The sequence below is a fragment of the Venturia canescens genome, chromosome 7, assembly GCF_019457755.1.
Source record: "Venturia canescens isolate UGA chromosome 7, ASM1945775v1, whole genome shotgun sequence".
NCBI lineage: Eukaryota > Metazoa > Arthropoda > Insecta > Hymenoptera > Ichneumonidae > Venturia > Venturia canescens.
This window is the reverse complement of record NC_057427.1, coordinates 15558381-15578468: the sequence shown is the minus strand read 5'-3', so window position 1 is coordinate 15578468 and position 20088 is coordinate 15558381. Positions and strand designations below refer to the sequence as shown.

General features: G+C 39.3%; 1 protein-coding gene and 1 long non-coding RNA gene across 3 annotated transcripts; both read left to right on the top strand.

Moving 5' to 3' along the window:
• Positions 1 to 455: 455 nt before the first annotated feature.
• On the top strand, positions 456 to 1564 carry LOC122413137 (uncharacterized). Its single transcript, XR_006261517.1, has 2 exons — positions 456 to 546; positions 620 to 1564. It is a non-coding gene; the product is annotated as an uncharacterized lncRNA (long non-coding RNA).
• A 4305-nt stretch (positions 1565 to 5869) lies between these two features.
• LOC122413906 (facilitated trehalose transporter Tret1-like) lies at positions 5870 to 20038 on the top strand. Of its 2 annotated transcripts, XM_043424580.1 has the most exons (8): positions 5870 to 6163; positions 7724 to 7943; positions 14947 to 15076; positions 15181 to 15316; positions 16829 to 17285; positions 17366 to 17615; positions 17711 to 18110; positions 18573 to 20038. In XM_043424580.1, the coding sequence occupies exons 2-8, from the start codon at positions 7924 to 7926 to the stop codon at positions 18821 to 18823; spliced, it is 1644 nt and encodes a 547-aa protein (XP_043280515.1). In that variant the 5' UTR covers positions 5870 to 6163; positions 7724 to 7923; the 3' UTR covers positions 18824 to 20038. The 2 variants fall into 2 exon arrangements, with proteins under 2 accessions (XP_043280515.1, XP_043280516.1); XM_043424581.1 differs by lacking the exons at positions 5870 to 6163; positions 7724 to 7943 and adding an exon at positions 14602 to 14724.
• The last annotated feature ends 50 nt before the right edge of the window (positions 20039 to 20088 follow it).

Below are 20088 nucleotides of genomic sequence, written 5' to 3'. Positions count from 1 at the left end.
AATTAGCCTATCACATGGGCTTTGTTATGTAAATATGTCAACTGCGTTTCGAGATTTATCTATTGACCACTGATACTGCGAGTACGTGGTGTTCGCAGATTCTGACCGAAAGTCTCGTTGAGTGCGGAGAGGATGATTCAACTAACCGAAAGTATCTCGATTAACCTTAAAACTCGATACGAAATTCGCGTTGTTATCGAAAGTTGTTGGTGTTTCTAAGGAACTTGAATTCCGTAAATTCCGAAGAAGTCCGATCCGATAATCAGCAGATTCATTATTAAACCGTTTCCTCGTTTGGACGATTTTTCAAGTCAATGCGCCGCTGGAATTTGTGACGAGTGAAAAGGGCCACATCAGATTGTTGCTGAACGGATTTTTGTACCACAAAAATAGTTATTACAAGAATACCGATAGCACCTACTGGCGTTGCATACATCGGGTGCACAAGCACTGCGGTGGTCGAGCGATCACGAGTATGGAGACGGAGTCATAAAGGTGGTCGAACACACGCACAGTGTCGAAGCTTCTTTTATCGCTAAGGAAAAAGTAATAGAGAATTTAAAACATCGCGCCCTGAATACTAGTCTCAGTAACGAAGAGCTGATTTCTGGTGTTGCAGATGAAATGTCAGACCGTGTTATTATTGCCCTGATGCCCTCGACCAGCTCGTTGAAAAGGACTTTGCGGCAGATTCGTCACGAAAGTGAAAACTACCCAACGAATCCGGAAAATCGAAAAGATTTTGTCCTCCCGCAAGAGCTTTGAGAGACGGAGAAGAAAACAGGTTTTCTGTCTACGCTTTGTTGCGAGACAAGAGGAAAGTCGTGTGTCGTCAAATGCTCCATCGTCCGATCGACATCCGGGCAGATCTGAGCCCTTCGACTGTACTCATGAACATGAAAAAAGCTGCTGTTCGAGCATTCCTGGACGTGTCAATCCGCTTTCCTAATTTCCACTTCAGTCAATCGGTACGGCAGAAGCTCACATAACTTGACATCGGTCTACGGCACGGGCCAAGTTTTTCCTTAAAAAATCAAGCTTCTCGCGACGCTCGCTTGCGTTCCAGTGGACAACGCGAAGAGTTTATTCGCTCGGATCGTGGACCAAGTTTTTCACAACCCCGAAAAAGATGCGGCAGATTTCCTTCTGTCCTTTGAAAAACGGTTCGTCGGTCGCCGTCACTACCGTCCTCGACGAAACAGGCACAATCTGAAAATTACCCAATAAAACATTGGAATCATTGCGACTCGTGTAAAGCGTGCCTCACGAAAATAACTACGTCGAAGGATGAAATCGCGGATATAATTCGTTTTTTAAACGAAAAAATTCAACAATGTTGTTTTTCATTGATTGTTTAAAAACGGGACAGTCAGGGAACGAAGAATTCATTATTGAACAGAAAAATTATTCCAGAAAACATTAGTGAAAAATAATTACAAAACTGTGAGAATTCGTTGACTTATTTCAGTTTTTTTCTAAGGAAAGCTGATTAATTATGTGCCAGATTAGAAAAAGACTTGTAACGATAACGTGCAAGAATCAAAATATATTATTTGGAACAAAACCTCGAAATTGTTATTTTATCTCAGTTCCCCCGATCTCTCAAACCAATACTCATGTCTGTGTCTTATAGAAATACAGCGTTCGATCCGCAACCGAGAACTACAACATGCCTCGCCCTCTCTCGGGAGAAACTGCGATCCGCTGCGGCCCGACTATTCAAACGAATATGAACCATTTACAGTATCACTAAAATATATAAATATATCGGACGCACCATGCAAAAGCGTTACGACTGTTTTGAGAAAGATAGTCTCTGAAGGATCATTTTTTTCACATACCGTAGAGAGAGCAGCATAAACAGGACTCCGAAACGAAGATAGAACGATGATTTTTGACAGTGTTGGTACCCTAACTGAACAGTCATTCCATGTGACAGTGCACGTCCCAATATACTTATCGCTCAGGATAATATTACTGAAGGATTACATCGAGCGCTAGCTGAAACGTTGTTACTAGGAATCGCTCCGAACAAAGTGAATTTAAGGTAATGGAGCAGTTGCTATCTCGCCACCGTGAGTGCGAGAGAGATAGTTGCAATTTTTGAAATTGAATATCTGCGACATGGTTTGATCAATAAAAAAAAGCCCCTGTCAGCGTATTTTTGCCATCTTTCCGCGTCCACTGACAGAGCCTTTTTTTGATTAGTCAAACGACAGCGGAGAATTTTCATTTCAAAAATTCGAGGTGAGGTTAGTCGACTGATCCTTTACCTTAACCAACAAAAATGGAGAAACAAGAAGTGATCGAATCACTGGAACACTCATTCTGGGGACACGCGTGAGCCTCTTCGCCATTCGTTGATTGTTGTGAAAAAAATTGTTCCAAATGGTTTACCGTTATTACTCGTAAGATGGCGCCGCAGTTTGACAAAACCACCGGGCTATGGATAATCTGGTAAACGCACAGCTGACAACCAGCACTCGGCAAAGCCATCTATTCGCGATATCTTAAATCGCAAATTTATAAATTCTGGATAGAAGGAAAGAATGTAAAAAAATACGCGTACCCGTAACATCGCCAAAAGTGTTGTATTCAAATATTATGGACAGAAACTTTTTATGAAAAAGCCGATGTGAAAAATCGGCGTTACGGCAACTGAACGAGTTCTATCATATTTCCTAAGTAGTTGCGGATATAAATAGAATTGCAAAATAAAGTAGAAGCATGCAATTCGTTCGAAGTGAAGCTGCATGAATTTCAACGAAAAAATATGTATTCTGAAGAAAAATAATGTGTTGTTGGATTGTATTCGAAAAACAAATATAAAAAGAGAATAAAAATGATTTGAGTCGGCTGTTGCTGCTGAGGGTTAATAGACCAATTGAGCTCGGTCAAAATGATTCTGAATTACACTGACACCCGCTCGCGTGCTCGAGTTTCCAGTGTTGTGCACGTGCACAAATGCATGTTACTTTATGAAATGAAGCACTTTAATTTACAGTTTGATTCTATGTGTATGAGTCAATTTCAGTTCGACCAGTCGAAGTCACCATCTGGCATTTTTTTAAAAAACTCAATCAAAATATCTCAAGGTTCCCTTCGACGAAGTGAGAAACTTCCGGGAAATTTTTATCCCTTAAGTTTTGAAAAGATTATGAATTGAAGTATGGAAAAACAATAATATGTGTGCTGCCGTACACAACACTAAAATCCCGAATCTTGATTCATTGCTTTTAACCAACCCCCTTGTTTTTATTGTTTTCTTCCAAATTATTTTTATTCCCCCATAGAGCATTGCGATAAACGTTCCTCCCAATTCACTGTCGAAAAGAGTGGTTCAGCCTTCACGATAGAATCGTACTCGCTTTGTGCTTGACATGGGATCAGGATGAGTACGAAAAAATTCCCTTACAAGCGAGACAACAGTAGAGTGAGGGGGGGGGGGGGCGCGCTGACGGGCCGTTTGTCCGAAGTTTGAGAGTTTATATGCACCGATACGTGAGAGTTACAAAAGACATATTTTTTTATGTGATTCGCCATACAGAGGCTCTCTAAGGTATAAAAATTGAAAAAGGGCCGACAGAGGAGGATTTCTCACTACCTGGCAACGAAGAAACACAAAGAACGTAGCAACGTCGTTGAAACGATACGGATTTTCGTCTTTTCCGAACTTTGTACTGTCGAGTCCAAGATTCTTTGTGGATACAGGTATAAAGCGTGGAATATAGATGTCGTGGATGAGGGACTGCATAAGCGCATATGCGGAGAAAGAACGTTTGCCACCTATTGGCAGATTGAATCACTTATTGAGCATTCGTAAAAAAGAAGGCTTCAACGACCGCTGTCTGTATTTTGCGCGTAGTCACAGACACATTCTGATGCAGGTTAACTATAATCAATCACGTTGAAACTCCTGTCAATATGCGATACATTGTCTGAAAACAGGTTTAATAAAGTGATTCTCTACAAAGGCGTAAGAATAAACAATTAAGTTGACCGTTGTTTTCCTGGGGAGTAATTTATGCTTTAGCAGAGTAGAATAGAAGGAAAGTGAAGGCGAAGAAGGGTCTCTACGTGGGATCTAATATCAGCTGACATAAATTGCCATCTGCTTGGCACGTGATTTACACGGGGCTACTTCATCACTCTCCATAGACTTGTTTCGAATTTCTTCTTTTTTTTCTCGCAAAACCTTTTTTGTTTTCGTTACTGTGCGAGCCGAGTTCACCTACGTAAAACAACATTCAGAGACGGGAGGCGAGCGTCGCGACGCCTAGCCTGGCGCTCTCCCTCCCTCCCGCTCCTCTCTCCATCTTTCCTCCCTGGCTTACAAATCGATACACTCGCCGGAGCGCCAACTTGCCTCGTTTGTCGTACGTTTCACTACGAAAATTTGTCCTGGCTCCTTTGGCACGCGGTTTGCACAATGACACGAGCCAACGAGCTTTGACCCTTCGATCGCAACTGCTGTATTTTTTGTTTACTTTTCTGTTCTTTCTATGCGTCACGGAAAATATGATTGCCTTTAACAATAAGCGACGAGGCTCGCGCGACTGTCATTACTCTGTTCGAAGATCCAATTTGTCGTTCCGTTCCGTTAATGTTTAAACATCGGTTTGGAACAGGAAAATTTTATAAAAAGTTAATAAATCATTCACCGTCGTTTGTCGATCCTGATAATCTTTTGTTTCATTCCTTCATTCGGACAAACTGCTACGGGACGTTCTTTCGTCGATGACCTACGACAACAACGAAACCCAAACCTTTCACCGCATCAACGGATCGCAAAGGCGACGTAGATCACGTCGCTAGTTGGCTACTTTTCCACTCTCGGCAAAGGCGACGCCACTGTTGCGAGTAAAACTCGGCGAAAGGGAAGAACAGATTAATTTTTCTTACGAAAATTATGTATGGTGCAATGGAAATCCAAGGACCCGGCATGTGTAACGTACGTCTTGCAAATGCATTGACATATTTTGACCACATTTTGACATTTCAAGCTTTTCGCTCAAATAAAATAAGAACGAAGGCACTATACCTCGAAATCAATGGGCTTGCGTGTTTACGGTGCGAGGGCGAATCAGGTTTGAGAAAGGAAGAAATCACCCAAAAAAAATTTTACTACTCAGGTTTCTTGAGTTTTCGGAAATCCCAAAAAGAATTCTATTGTTAATAGTAACAATATACCGTATAGGTTATGTTAACTTGGCGTAAAGCTGGTAGATCGAGCCCTCGGCGCCTACGACAACATATGAGCTTGGGGGCCGCCCAAATCTAGCGATTTCAGGAATTTGATTTTTGGTAGAGTCCAAACGAAACTGATATTGGCCTTCTTGGAAGAATACCAGTAAGAACCGTTGATTAATAGTGGCATTATCAATTTGTAAGAAAAAGGTTATCGTTATTGTTATATCGAGAATCGTCCCGACTAAATGAGGCCAAAATAAACTGAGATTTAAATACTGCTTACTCATTGTTTTTTTTCTCAATATTTGCGAAACTTCTCTCAAAGAGTAATGCAATAAATATACCAACAATATGCTCGATCATCGAATAAGACGTGTTAGTTGTGAATTTCAATAACGAATGCATTATTTCTGAAGTCAATAAACTCTTGGCTCAATTTTTTTTTTTTACTATGTGTTATATTGAGGTTGGCTTTCGTAGATACTTTTAGTTGATCCTTGCTTTTGGTCTCCGCCCCTGAGGAGTGTGTATTTGAGAATCGACGCAGCTGCGAACCAGTCTTCCGCGGAGGTTTCGAGTCGAGGGAAGAAATTACGTAGAAAAAGAAAAGAGAGGATATCGAGAGAAGAAGGTGCGCACGCACAATACCATCGCTATACGTCAAAATTGTTCGGGTTCGAATAGCTTGCGGTCAGTCGCGGTTCGACCATCGCGCCGTCGACACGTACAAATTTTTTTAGTTTATCCTCGCCCGTTTTCTTCCTAAATATATTTAGGACTCTTTTGTTTCATTTCTTTTTCCATCTCATACAATCAGGGCCGAGTCCGAAGTCCAAAAGTTGTCGCGTCGCCGGATTTTTTCTACGATATTTCTCGCGCGGGCCCTCCGCCGATAAACGTTATTTAATTTTTAATCGTTTTAATACTTTTGTGTATGTGGACGACCCGTCTGATCACCGAACGACTCATATAGGTAAGTTTTAAAATCGCTTATTCGAATATAAAATTTTCCGTTTTTTCGCTCGGATGCCAATGGAGAAGTGACAAAGGTCGGGAAAATAAGCGCGGATCATCAAAATTGTGAAGCAATTGTTTCTCTCTTTTCGATTGCGATTATTGTTTCGAACCTTCAAAACGAAATGAACAAGTATTGAGATTTCGTACAAGTCAATTGCATTGTAATGAATTTTTTCATTGCTCGACAACTTTTCAATAATCAACGTATATTCGATTGAGATCGTGAGTTCAATTTGAAGAGAACAACATTGAAGATACGCTCTCACAAATCAATTCGGAGGTGTTCAAAAAGCATGTGACAAAGAAATTTGAAAAAAATTCGAATATTTTCGAACATCGGAACAACGAAGGAGAGATTCGATGATGTAATAATAAATTCTCAAATAACTGTACATCGCCGAAGAGGCATTAAAACTTCCAACAGTCGAAAAATTTTGCACGAATGATTCTGTTCAATACTCTCGAACCTTGGTATGCAAAGCTGACACAGACGTGTACGGGCAAAAACGTTGGCAAGAGATCGCATTAATGTTTGAAAACAAATCACGAATACGAGATTAAGCATGAGAAGCGGCGAGGTCCTTGTTTCTCGTTCGCTCTTGCCAACCGTCGTTATATCATTTTCTTATTTATCAAAATTCCTTGTCAGCTAATGAATTTAGAGAAAAGTTAAATTAGCTCGTCAAATAAAAGCAATCGATTTCCTAATTAATTGAATCCTAGTAAAATGACAGAATTCATTTATTTTATTATATCGATAGCGAAAAGTAATTTTTTTTTGGACGATGTGACCTTTGTGCATTGATTCACATCCTAGTCGCGTTGAAAATTTGCACCTGCAAGGTCTCGTGTGTGTAGCACTTGTTGACTGGCGAGACACAAAGCCCACGCCTGAATTTGCTCTCTACGAGAAGTTCGGGTTCTACGAAAAAGAATCTGTTTGTGTTTTTTTGGTTCGATTCTTTTTGGCGATCCAAGAATTCTTTTAAATTTTTGAAATTGTTTTTGTTGCTACGCATACAAAATCATCGCACGTCAAAACAACTGTCACGAACACGTATCGAAATTTATGTTAATTGGTGTTAGAATCGCGATTATTCTCCAGTTTTGGTGTCGATATTCCGGTGACGATTAAATAATACGTGAGAATATTTGATTTTACAAGCTGTACAATCTATCGGATAAGCCCGCGAAGTGATGGACGAAACAAAATTTACGATCCGATAGGATATCTCGCCGACATTTTTGTTTCGTTAATCGCGGTTAATCGCCAGGGGTATATTTCGATTGATTCAACGAGGTGGAAAATTGTAGCAATGGGGGGTATTTACAAACATACACTTAAGGTCGTTGGTGTCGTGTATGAAATCCGGGCCGGGTGAAAGTCGTGTCTCTACGAAGCGCGAGTAATTGCGAATCCTATTTTTTTTCTGCCTCGACTCGCTCAAGCCTCGATCTGCATTGTGAATGAAAATAAATAAAAATGGCTGAGAGAGATGACATTTGATATTCGCAGTTCCTAAAACGACGGCTGCCGATAAAATGGCGGAGAAAAGTTGACGGTGCGTTCGGGTCGGGTCCACGGAGAAGAGAAATAACCAAAATTCCACGGCGCTGTCGTCGAGCAAAACAACAGACAATAACGCAGTAAAAACAAAACCAAAAATAAACGACTGCGAGTCAGTATTTTTGTTGGCTGTGTCGGAATAAACGATCATGGATCCTTATTCATTGAGGTGAGTCTCTTGCCACACTCGAGTATACATAAACCTCTCGCATGTGCTCGCTCTTTCCTTCTGTATTATCGCATATACGTGCACATGCTCTCTCGTACATATGTATCAAGAGCGAGAGCGAACGGCGGAGTCGTAGAAAGGAAATATATTGCGTGAAGATGTTGAAGCCCTGTCCATCTACCAGCGCGTTCCCGATCCTGGAGCCTCTGCACGCATATTCCCCTCTCACAATGTCAAAAGCACCAATCCCGCGCGAAATAATAGTTACGCGAGAGCCGTGTTGATGCTTGCGCCGCTCGGACGGTCTCTCAAAGCGCATGGCACTAACAACACTTCATTTTTCACAAGTAAACGCGGCGTCTCTCATTCGCTGAATTCTCCGCGCTAGTATATCGAGCTTCGAGCATCCTTTTTTCTCTCCTGCTTCTTCACTTGGTCGAATTATTATTCCCGTTCGAGCCGATTTCAACGAGATTTTCTGCCATCATATGATCTCCGGGTGCGCTAATCGATCGGGCAGCGATTAACGTTTCTTTATAACCGTTGGCCAAAATGGAATCGAAACCTGTCGATTTCGCTTGTACAAAAATGTTTTATCATTTTTCTTTATACATCGAAGACTCGTTTGAAAGCGCATACGATTTTAAATATTTTAATATCCGTCGTTTGAGTTGCAGCGTGCGTAACGACGCGTCGTACGTTTTTTCATTTTATTCTCAGCCTCAAAAAGCTGTTGCTCATCGACGAACGTTTCCGGTAGCATCGTTGCAGATTTGTGGAACGAGGAGCTTCGAGTTTCGTGTGCAAAAGTATCTGGGAATCGTATTCATAAATTCATAACGTCACTCTGTACACGGTTTCTCCGACGATTATGGACTTATGAACGGTGCAAACGTCGGAATTTCAGGTGTTTTTTGTTTATTGTATAAATAAAAATTGGTTGGATGGATTTAAATAAAACCTTGTACACTTTTTTTACATACTCAGAAGTACTGGAAAAATTGAAAAAAATAATTTTTTCGTCGTATTTTTTTGTACAATGGTGCGCCTTGAAAATGACATGCCTTAAATCCGCGTCGACAGCAAGCCTCAATAAAAATGCAACATCTCAGAACACAAAAAAGGAAAAAGATTCTTAAAATATATGCTGTCAGTTGTCACATGAAGTAGGAGATTTTCAAAATATTGTTTAGCATTAAATTGGCGACCATTTGAAAAAAAAAAATGCTGGAAATGGAAATTTGCAAATTGCTTCCTCAGAAATGGTCAAGATGCTCAAAGCTTGCTTGCATCGTTCTAAAAGCTTGAGAAAGCAATTTATTACTTTTAATTTTTTTTTTAATCAAATTATAACTTATTTATTGACTTTTAACTTTTCCAAATCCATTTCCAAAAAATGAAGCGGACTTTTCGAAAAACTCATATTTTCGTAAAATTCAAAAAATCATAAAATTTGAACCGCTTAACCGATATTTCCCAAATTCAATACCAACCTTCCTATTATGATAATCTATTTATGAAAAAAAAAAAAAAATTAGTAATAAATCTCGAAATTTCCGGAAGTTGGAGCGTCGACACCCTTTTTTTTAAATTTCAAAACGTCGCAGGATTCGTATTTTTTTTCAAATTCTGACAAAATAATGAGAGAATGAAGAGCTTCTTCAGATTAACATCTAGGCAAAACGGTTGCTCTATCTCAAATCGTTTTCGAGTTATAAGCGTTTGAATTTTGCAGTTCCATAACACACACACACACACACACACACACACACACACACACACACACACACACACACACACACACACACACACACACACACACATCCGGACACATTTTTTCTAGATAAGATTGTTTGATGTTTTTGAACATTTTGAGCACATTTCTCGATAGAAAATTGTTTATAAAAGAAGAAAAAAAATGTTATCAAAAAACGGCTACGTCATGCTGAAAAAATACGTTTTCCTTACAAAGTGCAATTTGAATTAAGTCGCTGGGATAAAAACTCGTCCCGTTTTGCTGTCAACGTCGATTCGAAGGGTGCCATTTCGATACGCCATTGTACAAAAATATTTATTAAAATGTATGTAAAAGATGCGTACAAGGTTTCATGTAAATCCATCGAACCAATATTTTTTAAATAAAATAAACAAAAAAGACCTAAGATTTCAACGTTTACACTGTTGATGGCCCTCAAAGCACGAAACCATTGAAATCAACAAACAGGACAGTGCTCTGAAATTCTTTTCGTTCTGTTTGATCGATCGGAATGTTGTCGAGTTTCCGGAAGAAAATGTACCCAATTGATAAAAACAAATAAATAGAGAATTTTATGAACTGTAAATCGTTCGATGGGCTCGATCAAAATTTTAATCAGTTTCGGACAGATAACAGAAATTTGTAGGAATTGAAATTGATGCGCGATCAGATGAATCGTCCAGAGTGCGTAAAAAATAGTCGAGCGAGTCTTCGTCACAGCTTATATTGGACAAATGGTTCGATACGAGCGAGATATCACCTTTGTCCTATCCCGAACTCGCTGTCGTAACAGGCTGATCGGCGTCGTTACATTTTCATTAGAATCTGTTAGCGCGAGTAAGGCGGATTGCGTAACGCGTGTGCTGAGTCGTCGTTGAGACGGGAGGCAAATCTCGCTGTGAATTCTCAGCGTCGCAAATTTTGTTTTAACAAGAGTTCTGAGCCTCGGGAGGTTCGGATATATTTGGAATATTTCATTCTCCGGAAGTACGGATGGGCGAAGGGAGGAAAAACCTTTGAGACACCCTTCGACTCGCGAATACTCGTATCCACGAGATCTCCGATGTCGCTTCACTAACGACCGTATTGAGAAACGAACGTATAAATAATAATCACGAACGTGACTGTGACACGCGATCATTATCCAGATAAGCGAAAAGAATTTTATTTTATTTGCAACAAACCACGCAAGTCCTCGCCGCTGTTGCGCAATCACACATTCTCGACTTTACAGCATTTTCTATTACGAATTAACACTTAAGGCTTTACATACGCACTTGTAATGAGCGGAAAAATGGACATTTTTTTTTATTAGATATTCTTCAAGTACAATGTCTGAAGAATATTTTCGTCAAATTTCATAAAGATCGGAGCATTAGATTCGTCGCTGTGGGTAAATCATTGTCTGGTACTTGAATCTTGAAACGCGATTATTTCAGAATCGACTTTTTTTAAAAATACCTTTGCGGTGGAGACGATTACTGAAAAACTATTAGTCCGATCCATACGAAATTTATACCACTTATTTATTATAATTGTTGTATTTTGTTGGAAAAAAAATTGTAACGAAAAAACCGAAAGTTTGGCACCTCAAAAAATGAATTTTTTGTTCTGTCGCCATTTTTTTTTTCAAATTAACATTTTTGCAAATCCTTCGTCCAGGTCCCAAGCTATTGTTATAATAAGTAAGTGGTACAAATTCGGTGTGGACAGGATTAATAGTTTTTTAGTTATCAAGTCCACCGCAGCAGCTGATGCTCAAAAAAGATGATGACACTGAAATTTGCAACGTTGGAGTCCAACGAAATGATCTGAAAAAACTCTCCAACGATTCCAGTAATTCTCCAATTCTCTTACCTGCTTAATTTGCAATTCGCAGTTTTTCAGTCTGCACCAACGATTCGTGGAATAAAAAATAGGAGAATCACAAATGTTTTTTTTGGTAATTTCGTTGGACTCCAACGTTGCAAACTTCAGCGTCGTAAAAGATGCCACTGGAATACAGCTGGAGTTGCGCCATTTTGAGAAATTTTTTGACGAAAAAAATTGTACGAGTCCACGAACATATGGACCAATGAATATCGCTAACAGTTTTTCAATAAACATTTATTTTCTTGTCGAAAAAAAATCAAGAAAATGACGATTTTTTGCCCGCTGCAAGTGTACGTAAGACCTTAATAAACAGCAGTTTCCAATTTTCTTTAAAACTCTCCGTTCCAGAGGCCTCGCGACTCATGACTAAAGTTTTCCTCCTCTAATGTTCCTTCAGAGTTCGCTTCTGTCACCCGGAGATTTGACTAGGGAAAAATTGACCGAAAATCTTGCTGAGGAAAAAATGAATAAAAATCATTGATTTTTTTCAAGCAGATTAGCACAAATTTTGCAAACCCGCTCAGTGTGCGGGTTGAGCGGACAGTGAAACGCAGCGATTCATTCGCCTTTGCATCAAAGGTTGATAAAGATTTTTCGTGACCTCAATGAATAAAGAAGTGAAACTGCACCTAAACTGTCCGTCTGTGCATACTCGTGGGAGTCACGCGTACGAGCTTTCAATCTGTATACTTTGAGCGTATAAACAAGCCGCTAACTTCCGCATTGAAACGATCGACGTGGTCTCTCGTTATAAATAGTTGATGCTACAGACCCGTTGAGGCGAGAAGTAAACGTACATTTGTCAAAAAATGTTTTGAGCGTGAGCAGAGGAATCGCGTTTCTGTCAATCGATCATTAAAGTGTTACGAATAACGCGAAAGCCATCGGAATAATGTGTCATGAGAAATACTGTCGTACACTTCCGATTGCGAAGCGTTCTACTATCAAAGAATTCAGGGTCGATGATACAGTTGAAACAACTGCCAAGTGCACGAACGTAACATTAGCTCTCAAAGAAGACGATCGATTGCAACACAATTAAAGTCCGATAATATCGATGATGTGGAACTCCGATAAGCTATCATTTCATTTGATTGAAAAAAAAACGAGAGAAAAAACTAGTAAAATAAACATTGTACCGCAATAAACGGGCTTTTTAAATCGCATCATTTCCCGATCAGGATAAACGAGTATTAAATGACAATTGATCGGGTGATTTGTATTTTGCCGATGCGACTGTGACGTCCGCGTGCTGTGTCGATCGATCGCGCAATCGTCTGATTTTCTATCGATCCCAAAAGACCAATTACTCTCAATAATTTCCGGATAAATGATAAATGTATAGGAATGATCCTCGCTCCTCTTCGCCAAGGATTTTCCGACACTTGTTTCCGCGGTGGAGCTTCGCTCGAGCAAATTCTTCGGGATAAGAAACCTCGCACTATTTCGCAACTTCAAAATAATATACTTTTTTGTTTCATTAATCGGATTTCGAAGGTTCCCCGCGGAAAGAAAGAGCCCATAAATAAAAGCGGAACTCCGACAGCAGCCTCGGGGGTTTGAAATACGAGATTGACTGGTACGAGCACGCAGGTGACATAATTACGTTGTAATTTTTCCCCGGAGCTCGCAAGCAAGTAAATTGCAGTGAATAATTGAAGGACAATTATCCCAACGCTGCGCGCACTCGAATTGTAGAAACCTCGAGTATAATCGCGCTATTTTTCGAACTAACTAATGCTTCGTGCTTATACGCGATGGTTAACCCGTATTTTTCCAATTTGAATTATCATCACTAGGCAACGTCGGAGTCCAACATCTAAAAAGAACTCTCCAATAATTCTAGTAAATCTCCAATTTTGTTCCCTACCCAATTCGCAATTCGTCATTTCTCAAGCTGCACCAATGATTCGTGAAATAAACAATTGGTGAATTACGAATCTTTTTTTCCTTCATTTCGTTGGACTCCAACGTTGCAAACTTCATTGTCGCGAATAAATAGATTTTTCTCACAAACTAATTGTGGTACGATGCCGTATCGTTGTTAGTGCTAACTCCACATTTTTTGCACTCCGTTAAGGCCTCGTACACACTTGCAGCGGCCGAAAAAACGTGATTTTCTTGATTTTTTTCGACCTGAAAATAAATGTTTATTGAAAAACTGTTAACGATATTCATTAGTACATATGTTCGTGTACTTGTACAATTTTTTCCATCAAAAAATTTCTCAAAAGTAGCACCTTTTTTTGAGCATCCGTTGCGGTGGACTTGATAACTAAAAAACTATTAATCCGATCCACACCGAATTTATATCACTTATTTATTATAATAATAGCTTGGACCTGGACGAAGGATCTGCAAAAATGTTGATTTGAAAAAAAAAATGGCGACAGAACAAAAAATTCATTTTTTGAGGTGCTAAATTTTCGGTTTTTTCCTTTCAATTTTTTTTCCAACAAAATACAATAATTGTAACAAATAAGTGGTATAAATTTCGTATGGATCGGATTAATAGTTTTTTAGCAATGGTCTCCACTGCAAAGGTATTTTTCAAAAAAGTCGATTCTGAAATAATCGTGTTTCAAGATTCAAGTATTAAAGGACCACGTGTGCACCGGGCGATCGGTTGAAATACCCATAGCTACGAATCTAATGCTCCGATCTTTATGAAATCCCGTGAGAATATTCTTCAGACACTGTACTTGAAGAATATCTAATAAAAAAAATTTCGATTTTTCGACCCATCGCAAGTGTACAAAGGCCTTAAAATTCCGATGATGAACGTATTTAAAAATTTGTCTCATTGCTAAATTCATGGAAACGAATGTCATCGAAACAAGCGGAATTATGATAAGGCGAGGGGTTAAGCAAATCGTCTGATACTTTAATCCACTTATTGCACGCTTTGCAAATTATCAACGTGCGTTAGTTTATTTGTCTCGACGGCAAAGTCCGCTCTTCAATATGATAAATGAGAGACTCGTCTCGCACGAGCCACGATTATCGGTCTAGACAGGTGTCAATATTACAGGTTACATGCGTTATTACATTTTTCGAGTGTCAACATTGTTTTTCACGCAATATATTTACCGAGTACAGTCCAATCCTTCGTCAATGTGTATGGTGACCGTTGGAGCGTTCCCCAGTAGTCTGGTAATTCTGTTTTTTTTTTGGCTCTGCACGTTTTTGCAAATTATTATCTCAATGAATTGAATAAAATGATTGTTACGAAAGCAGAAAAAAACGAGTCGGGAGCGCTCGTTCATTTGTTTGATCTCTTTCCTTTTTTTTACGTCGAGCCACATTTTTTCGAACTGTGAGCTCGAATCCCTACGCATCTCACATACGTACTAATTATTTGAAATATTTTTTTAGTGTGGAGCGCGAGGCGTCGAAAAACATCGAGGAAAACGAGAGGGAATGTTTCAAGGACGCAATTGTTTCGAGTCGGAGTCTCAACAAGGGTTTCGTCGAACCGATTCAACTAAAAAATGCCGTGCCCGAGGTACGTGAGCGAAGAAAATTGAAAATCAATGAATAAATAAGTCGCTGACAGAGAAAATGAAAAATTTAATGTGTTTGATGTGAAATAATGATTCTTGCGAACAGATCGTGGCGTGCGTGCTGGCGGCCAGTTTCCACATTGCCGTAGGACTGAGTATGGCCTACTCGGCCATCCTGATTCCTCACTTGGAAAAAAAAGATTCCGAGATTCCCGCGACAAAAGACCAAACTTCGTGGATAGGTACGTACACGCGAGAGTTCGTCACCAATATCCGTGTCGTGGCATCGGAAGAGCAAGAAAAGAGATTAGTTTCAATAACGTTCGTCAAAGACAAACAAGAAATACAAATTCCGGATATCATCCTTTATGGGAATCGAGAGATTAAAACTTTCGCTGAAAGCGTCGATTCTGATCAAATTTAAATGCCCTCTATTTAACTTTGTTGTGTACAGTAGGCAGAATCACTTGAAAACGTAAAGTCAAATGAAAGTTATACAAGTTCGTTGCGGTTTACAAACATGCGAGATTGTTTGGGTCATACAAATCGATTGAAGTTACGACCAGGATCCAAAGTGAGTGTAACGACTCGAGATAGTTATTTGTTTTTATTTTATTTAAAAAAGCCTTTTGCATATGTAATCAATTCTGATCTTCCATAAACGTAATTAAGAATGTACGTGCATTCATATATAGGAGACTATTAGTAAAAAAACATTATCTTAATTTTATAATCATGAATAATATTTGAGTTCATTGCAGAACACCTTTCATACCGAGTCTTTCACATGATTCGATAGTACATTGCGAAAAGATAACGTTGAACGTAGTCAGCTGACAGATTAGATCAGATGATGCTGAAGTTTGCAACGTTGGAGTCCAATGAAATTATGTAAATAAAACCCTCCGATAATTCCAGTAATTCTCCAATTTCGTTCCCTGCCGAATTTGTAATTTTTAGTTTTTTAACCTGCACTGATACTTCAGCGTCGTTAGATCAGAGATCACTACATAAAACCCTAAAAAGTACAGCTTTGATGTAAAAAATGTAAAAAGTACATTCATTGATGACATGATTTAGGTTGCGCTATATATGAGAAGTGACGTATGTGCCTGCAAAATTTTAAGATTGTGTCTTAAGATTCGTCGTCTTCGAGTCAATGTTTCTAATGCGGGTGGCCGTTGATCCCCGTTTTTTAACGTACCATCAGATTCCGTGCGATTCAATTCATATTAATAATGGTTTTAATCTTTGACATCTGAATTAGAAATATTTTACATTTTTAGTCGAAGATGGTTGGAGGGACCAATAAGCCATTGTAGCCATAAGCGACACGTTAATTTGTGTACTTTTCGACTGTAAATATTTCAACCAAACAGTCGATAAGGGGTCTTGAAATTTCACAGGCCTAGAAAAGAAATCTTGGATTGTAAGGCATAAAAAAATTAGAATGCTATTTAAAAACAGCCCTCGTGCTTTACATCCTCAAGATTTCTTTTGTTTTCGAAGGATACAACGATTTTCTGAATAATTATGTTTTCTAATGGGTTCGACATTTAATCGATTTTTATTGCTTTATGTTCTTGCGGATATATTATCGACGAATTCATCATTTTATTAGAAAATGTTCCTTATTGTAGGAAATTTTATTTTCAACGATACAAATATTTGTTGAACTTTGTCTTTCCACAAGTTTCAATCCCATATTGTTATCGATGAAACACCTTATTCTCATTCCTCTCTTTTCTCTGCAGCGAGTGTAATCGTAATAACGGCACCGCTGGGCTCTCTGATCGGTGGTGTCTTGATGGAATGGGTGGGCAGACTCAGGACCCTTCAAATTGGTGCGATTCCTTGCATCGCGGGCTGGATCCTGATCGCACTGGCGGAAAATATTCCGATGATATTGGTAGGTCGAGTGTTGGCGGGCCTCGCTTCGGCGATGGCAACTTCGCCGGCCATAGTGTACATAACGGAAGTGGCGAGACCGGAACTGCGCGGCTCTCTCATGTCATTCGGTCCGACACTGGCGTCCTTTGGGATGGTGCTTTCGTACGCGAAGGGCGCATTGCTTTCGTGGCGGCTGGTCGCTTGGTTGAGCATCATCTACACCTCGGTGCCGATTTTGCTCGTCCAACTTTTCGTCCCTGAATCGCCTGTTTGGTTGGTCTCCAAGGGTCGAACGGTCGAGGCTAGAAAATCTCTCGAATGGTCAGTTTCACAGAACGGAATAAAACAGCTTACATTTCGAGGACAAAATGATGTACTAATTAATGGATTTGTCAACGAAGGTTTTACAAATCGGAAGCAAAAGCGGGCAGAGTATCGGCGGCTGATCATCAATTTACTACGATTATGAAAGAGAACGAGATTAAATTGAACGAGCAGAGACGCAGCAAGCACGGCGGCTTTTCGACCAAAGTTCGTGCCTTCCTCAAACCAACCGGATGGAAACCTTTATTTATACTTTTCTTCTTCTTTCTTTTTCAACAATTTTCCGGGATTTATATCACCCTCTTTTACGCCGTTACATGGTTCGAGGTACGGATTGTCTTAACGAAAAGGTCAATCAATAAACAGTTTTTTTCATCTGTGATATATATTTTCTGATTTATCTCAAACTTTTATTATTGCAGGAAGTTGGAGCCGGAGTTGACCCCTATCTGGCCTCGATTCTCGTCGGACTCACACGTTTCTTTTGTTCGATGGTTAATACTTGGCTTCTGAGGAGATACAAGAGGCGACCTCTCTGCATTATATCCTCCCTTGGAATGACAGTATGCATGATCGTCTCGGGTTATTTCACCCTGAGAATAAACGAGGGTGATCGTGCCGGTGCTTGGATACCTGTCGTCTGTTTGCTTCTTTATGTATGCACTTCGATGATCGGGATGCTTACAATCCCTTGGACCATGACCGCCGAATTGTTCCCCACCGAAATTCGTGGCATTGCTCAATCCTTCAGCTACGCAATGGCCAACGTTCTTATGTTTGCTGCTGTGCAAAGTTATCGAGGACTCAGCGACTTTTTGGGAGGTAATTGAACTCTGCTGATTTCTTTTTGGAATTTAACATTTCACATCGCTGTTCATAATTCCTATTATTTTTTTTTTTTAACCAAAAACCAGAAAATCAGCTATTTTTTCTAGTATTTCGTTCAAAATAATTTTGTCTCCTGGTCGATATAAGGATTTCCTAAGACATGGCAAATTCCTGGCTCCAATTTAAATATTTTTCCTCGTATTTATATTAACTTTCTCCTCAAAAAATAGTCCTGTTTTTTTTTTTTTTAATTATTTGACTCAAAGATTCGAAATGGTTCAGTCAAATTTTGCGAGCAGCAACAAAGTCTGGAAGATTGAGAATTTGAACCAAACTCATTGAAAACTGACGTATTGCTTTTGCAGTAACAAAATGATATTTTGCCATTTGGCATTTATCGTTGGTCTAGATTTTTCGCATTGCAGTGGTCATAACGTTTTTTTTTCCTACCAAAAGGTGCACACGCAATTCAATGGTTTTTCGCGGCTGTATCGCTCGGATCGGCAGTATTCGTTTGGCTGCTTTTACCCGAGACTCACGGCAAGAAGCTTTCCGAGATCGAGGAATACTTCCACAACAATTTCCTAGCGGTTGGGGCTGAAGCGAAGGCGCGCAAGAGGCGTGCACAGAAACGAGCGCAGAAGAAGAACCAAGCGGCGGTGACGGCACCCCTGAATCCAAAATCGGGTATACCGGAGAACGTCTGAAATTCATTTTGTTCGAAATGAAAATGGACAATTGGAAAGATCAATACGAAAACTCATTCGCAATGAGTAAACAAAACTTAGGAATACATTTTTCGTAACAGGCGATTTAGGTTAACGACGGCAATCGAACAAAGCCGAGGCTTTTTGGCTGCTTGCATTCGCCATTTACTTGATACGCCCCATTAAGCACATACGACACGAAAACGACAATGATAGAGGAAGATGAACGAATAGATTAAGGTGCGGTGATCCTGCCGAGAGTCTTTCACCATTCGGTCGATTACTTCTATTGAATTTATATATATATATATAAGCATACACCCGCATATATTCATGTATACATATTATAAATGAAACATGAAAAAAAAAATATATACATTGTCGTCCGAAAGTGGCCTTTGTGATGCATTTTGCACGGTCAAAATATAATCCGTGTAGTACATGGAAGATATATTCTGTGGTGGCTCGTCTTTTCCTGGCGGACACACAATTTGTACATTTGTATTTGTCCCATTAAACGAATTGTCAACGTCCCTCTCGCACAATTGTAACAATAATATCTTCATAATAGTCACTCGAGTACATAAATTCGTGTGTATACACGTATTACGGAACATAACAAAGGTTCGAAAAAGACCACCCTGAAAGATAATTTTCTAATGGCCTCGGTTGTGTACTTTAATTATAGAGTTTGAACGAATTCAATGAAATATTTGAAGCGAACGAATATGTAAGAATCGTGTTTCTCAATGGTTTCATGACTCTTTGGTGAATTGACGTCAGTGTACCAGAATCTATAAGACAAAGGTCTGAATGAAGTAACGAAACAGTATATTTGAAAAATTGTAAGAAATACTTACCGTTAACATTATTATATTATTATAATTCCTATTATTGTGATGGCTATGAATGCCGAGAGTGCCCTTCCGCATTACTTATTCGTTCAGTTTTTTTTTCTTTACCCCCGTCTCCCACGGTTTATGAACACAGAGTATGCGTACAGTTAAATATTTAAATATTTTCTTATACACTTGCCCACAAATTGTACCTCTGGATAGTCCATTTTTATGTATCGCGTTTTTTTTCCCGAGTCTACGTTTTGCCATTGATGAAAAACAAAACAAAGCAAAAAAGACATTCGCATACAACCTGATTATGTTTAAAAAAAATGTAATTAATAAAGATACAAAGCGTTTTGTGATGAAAACAACAAAATGTGAGTGTTTTTTTCAAAAGGATCGTAGGGGAATTAAGAAATTTGACTA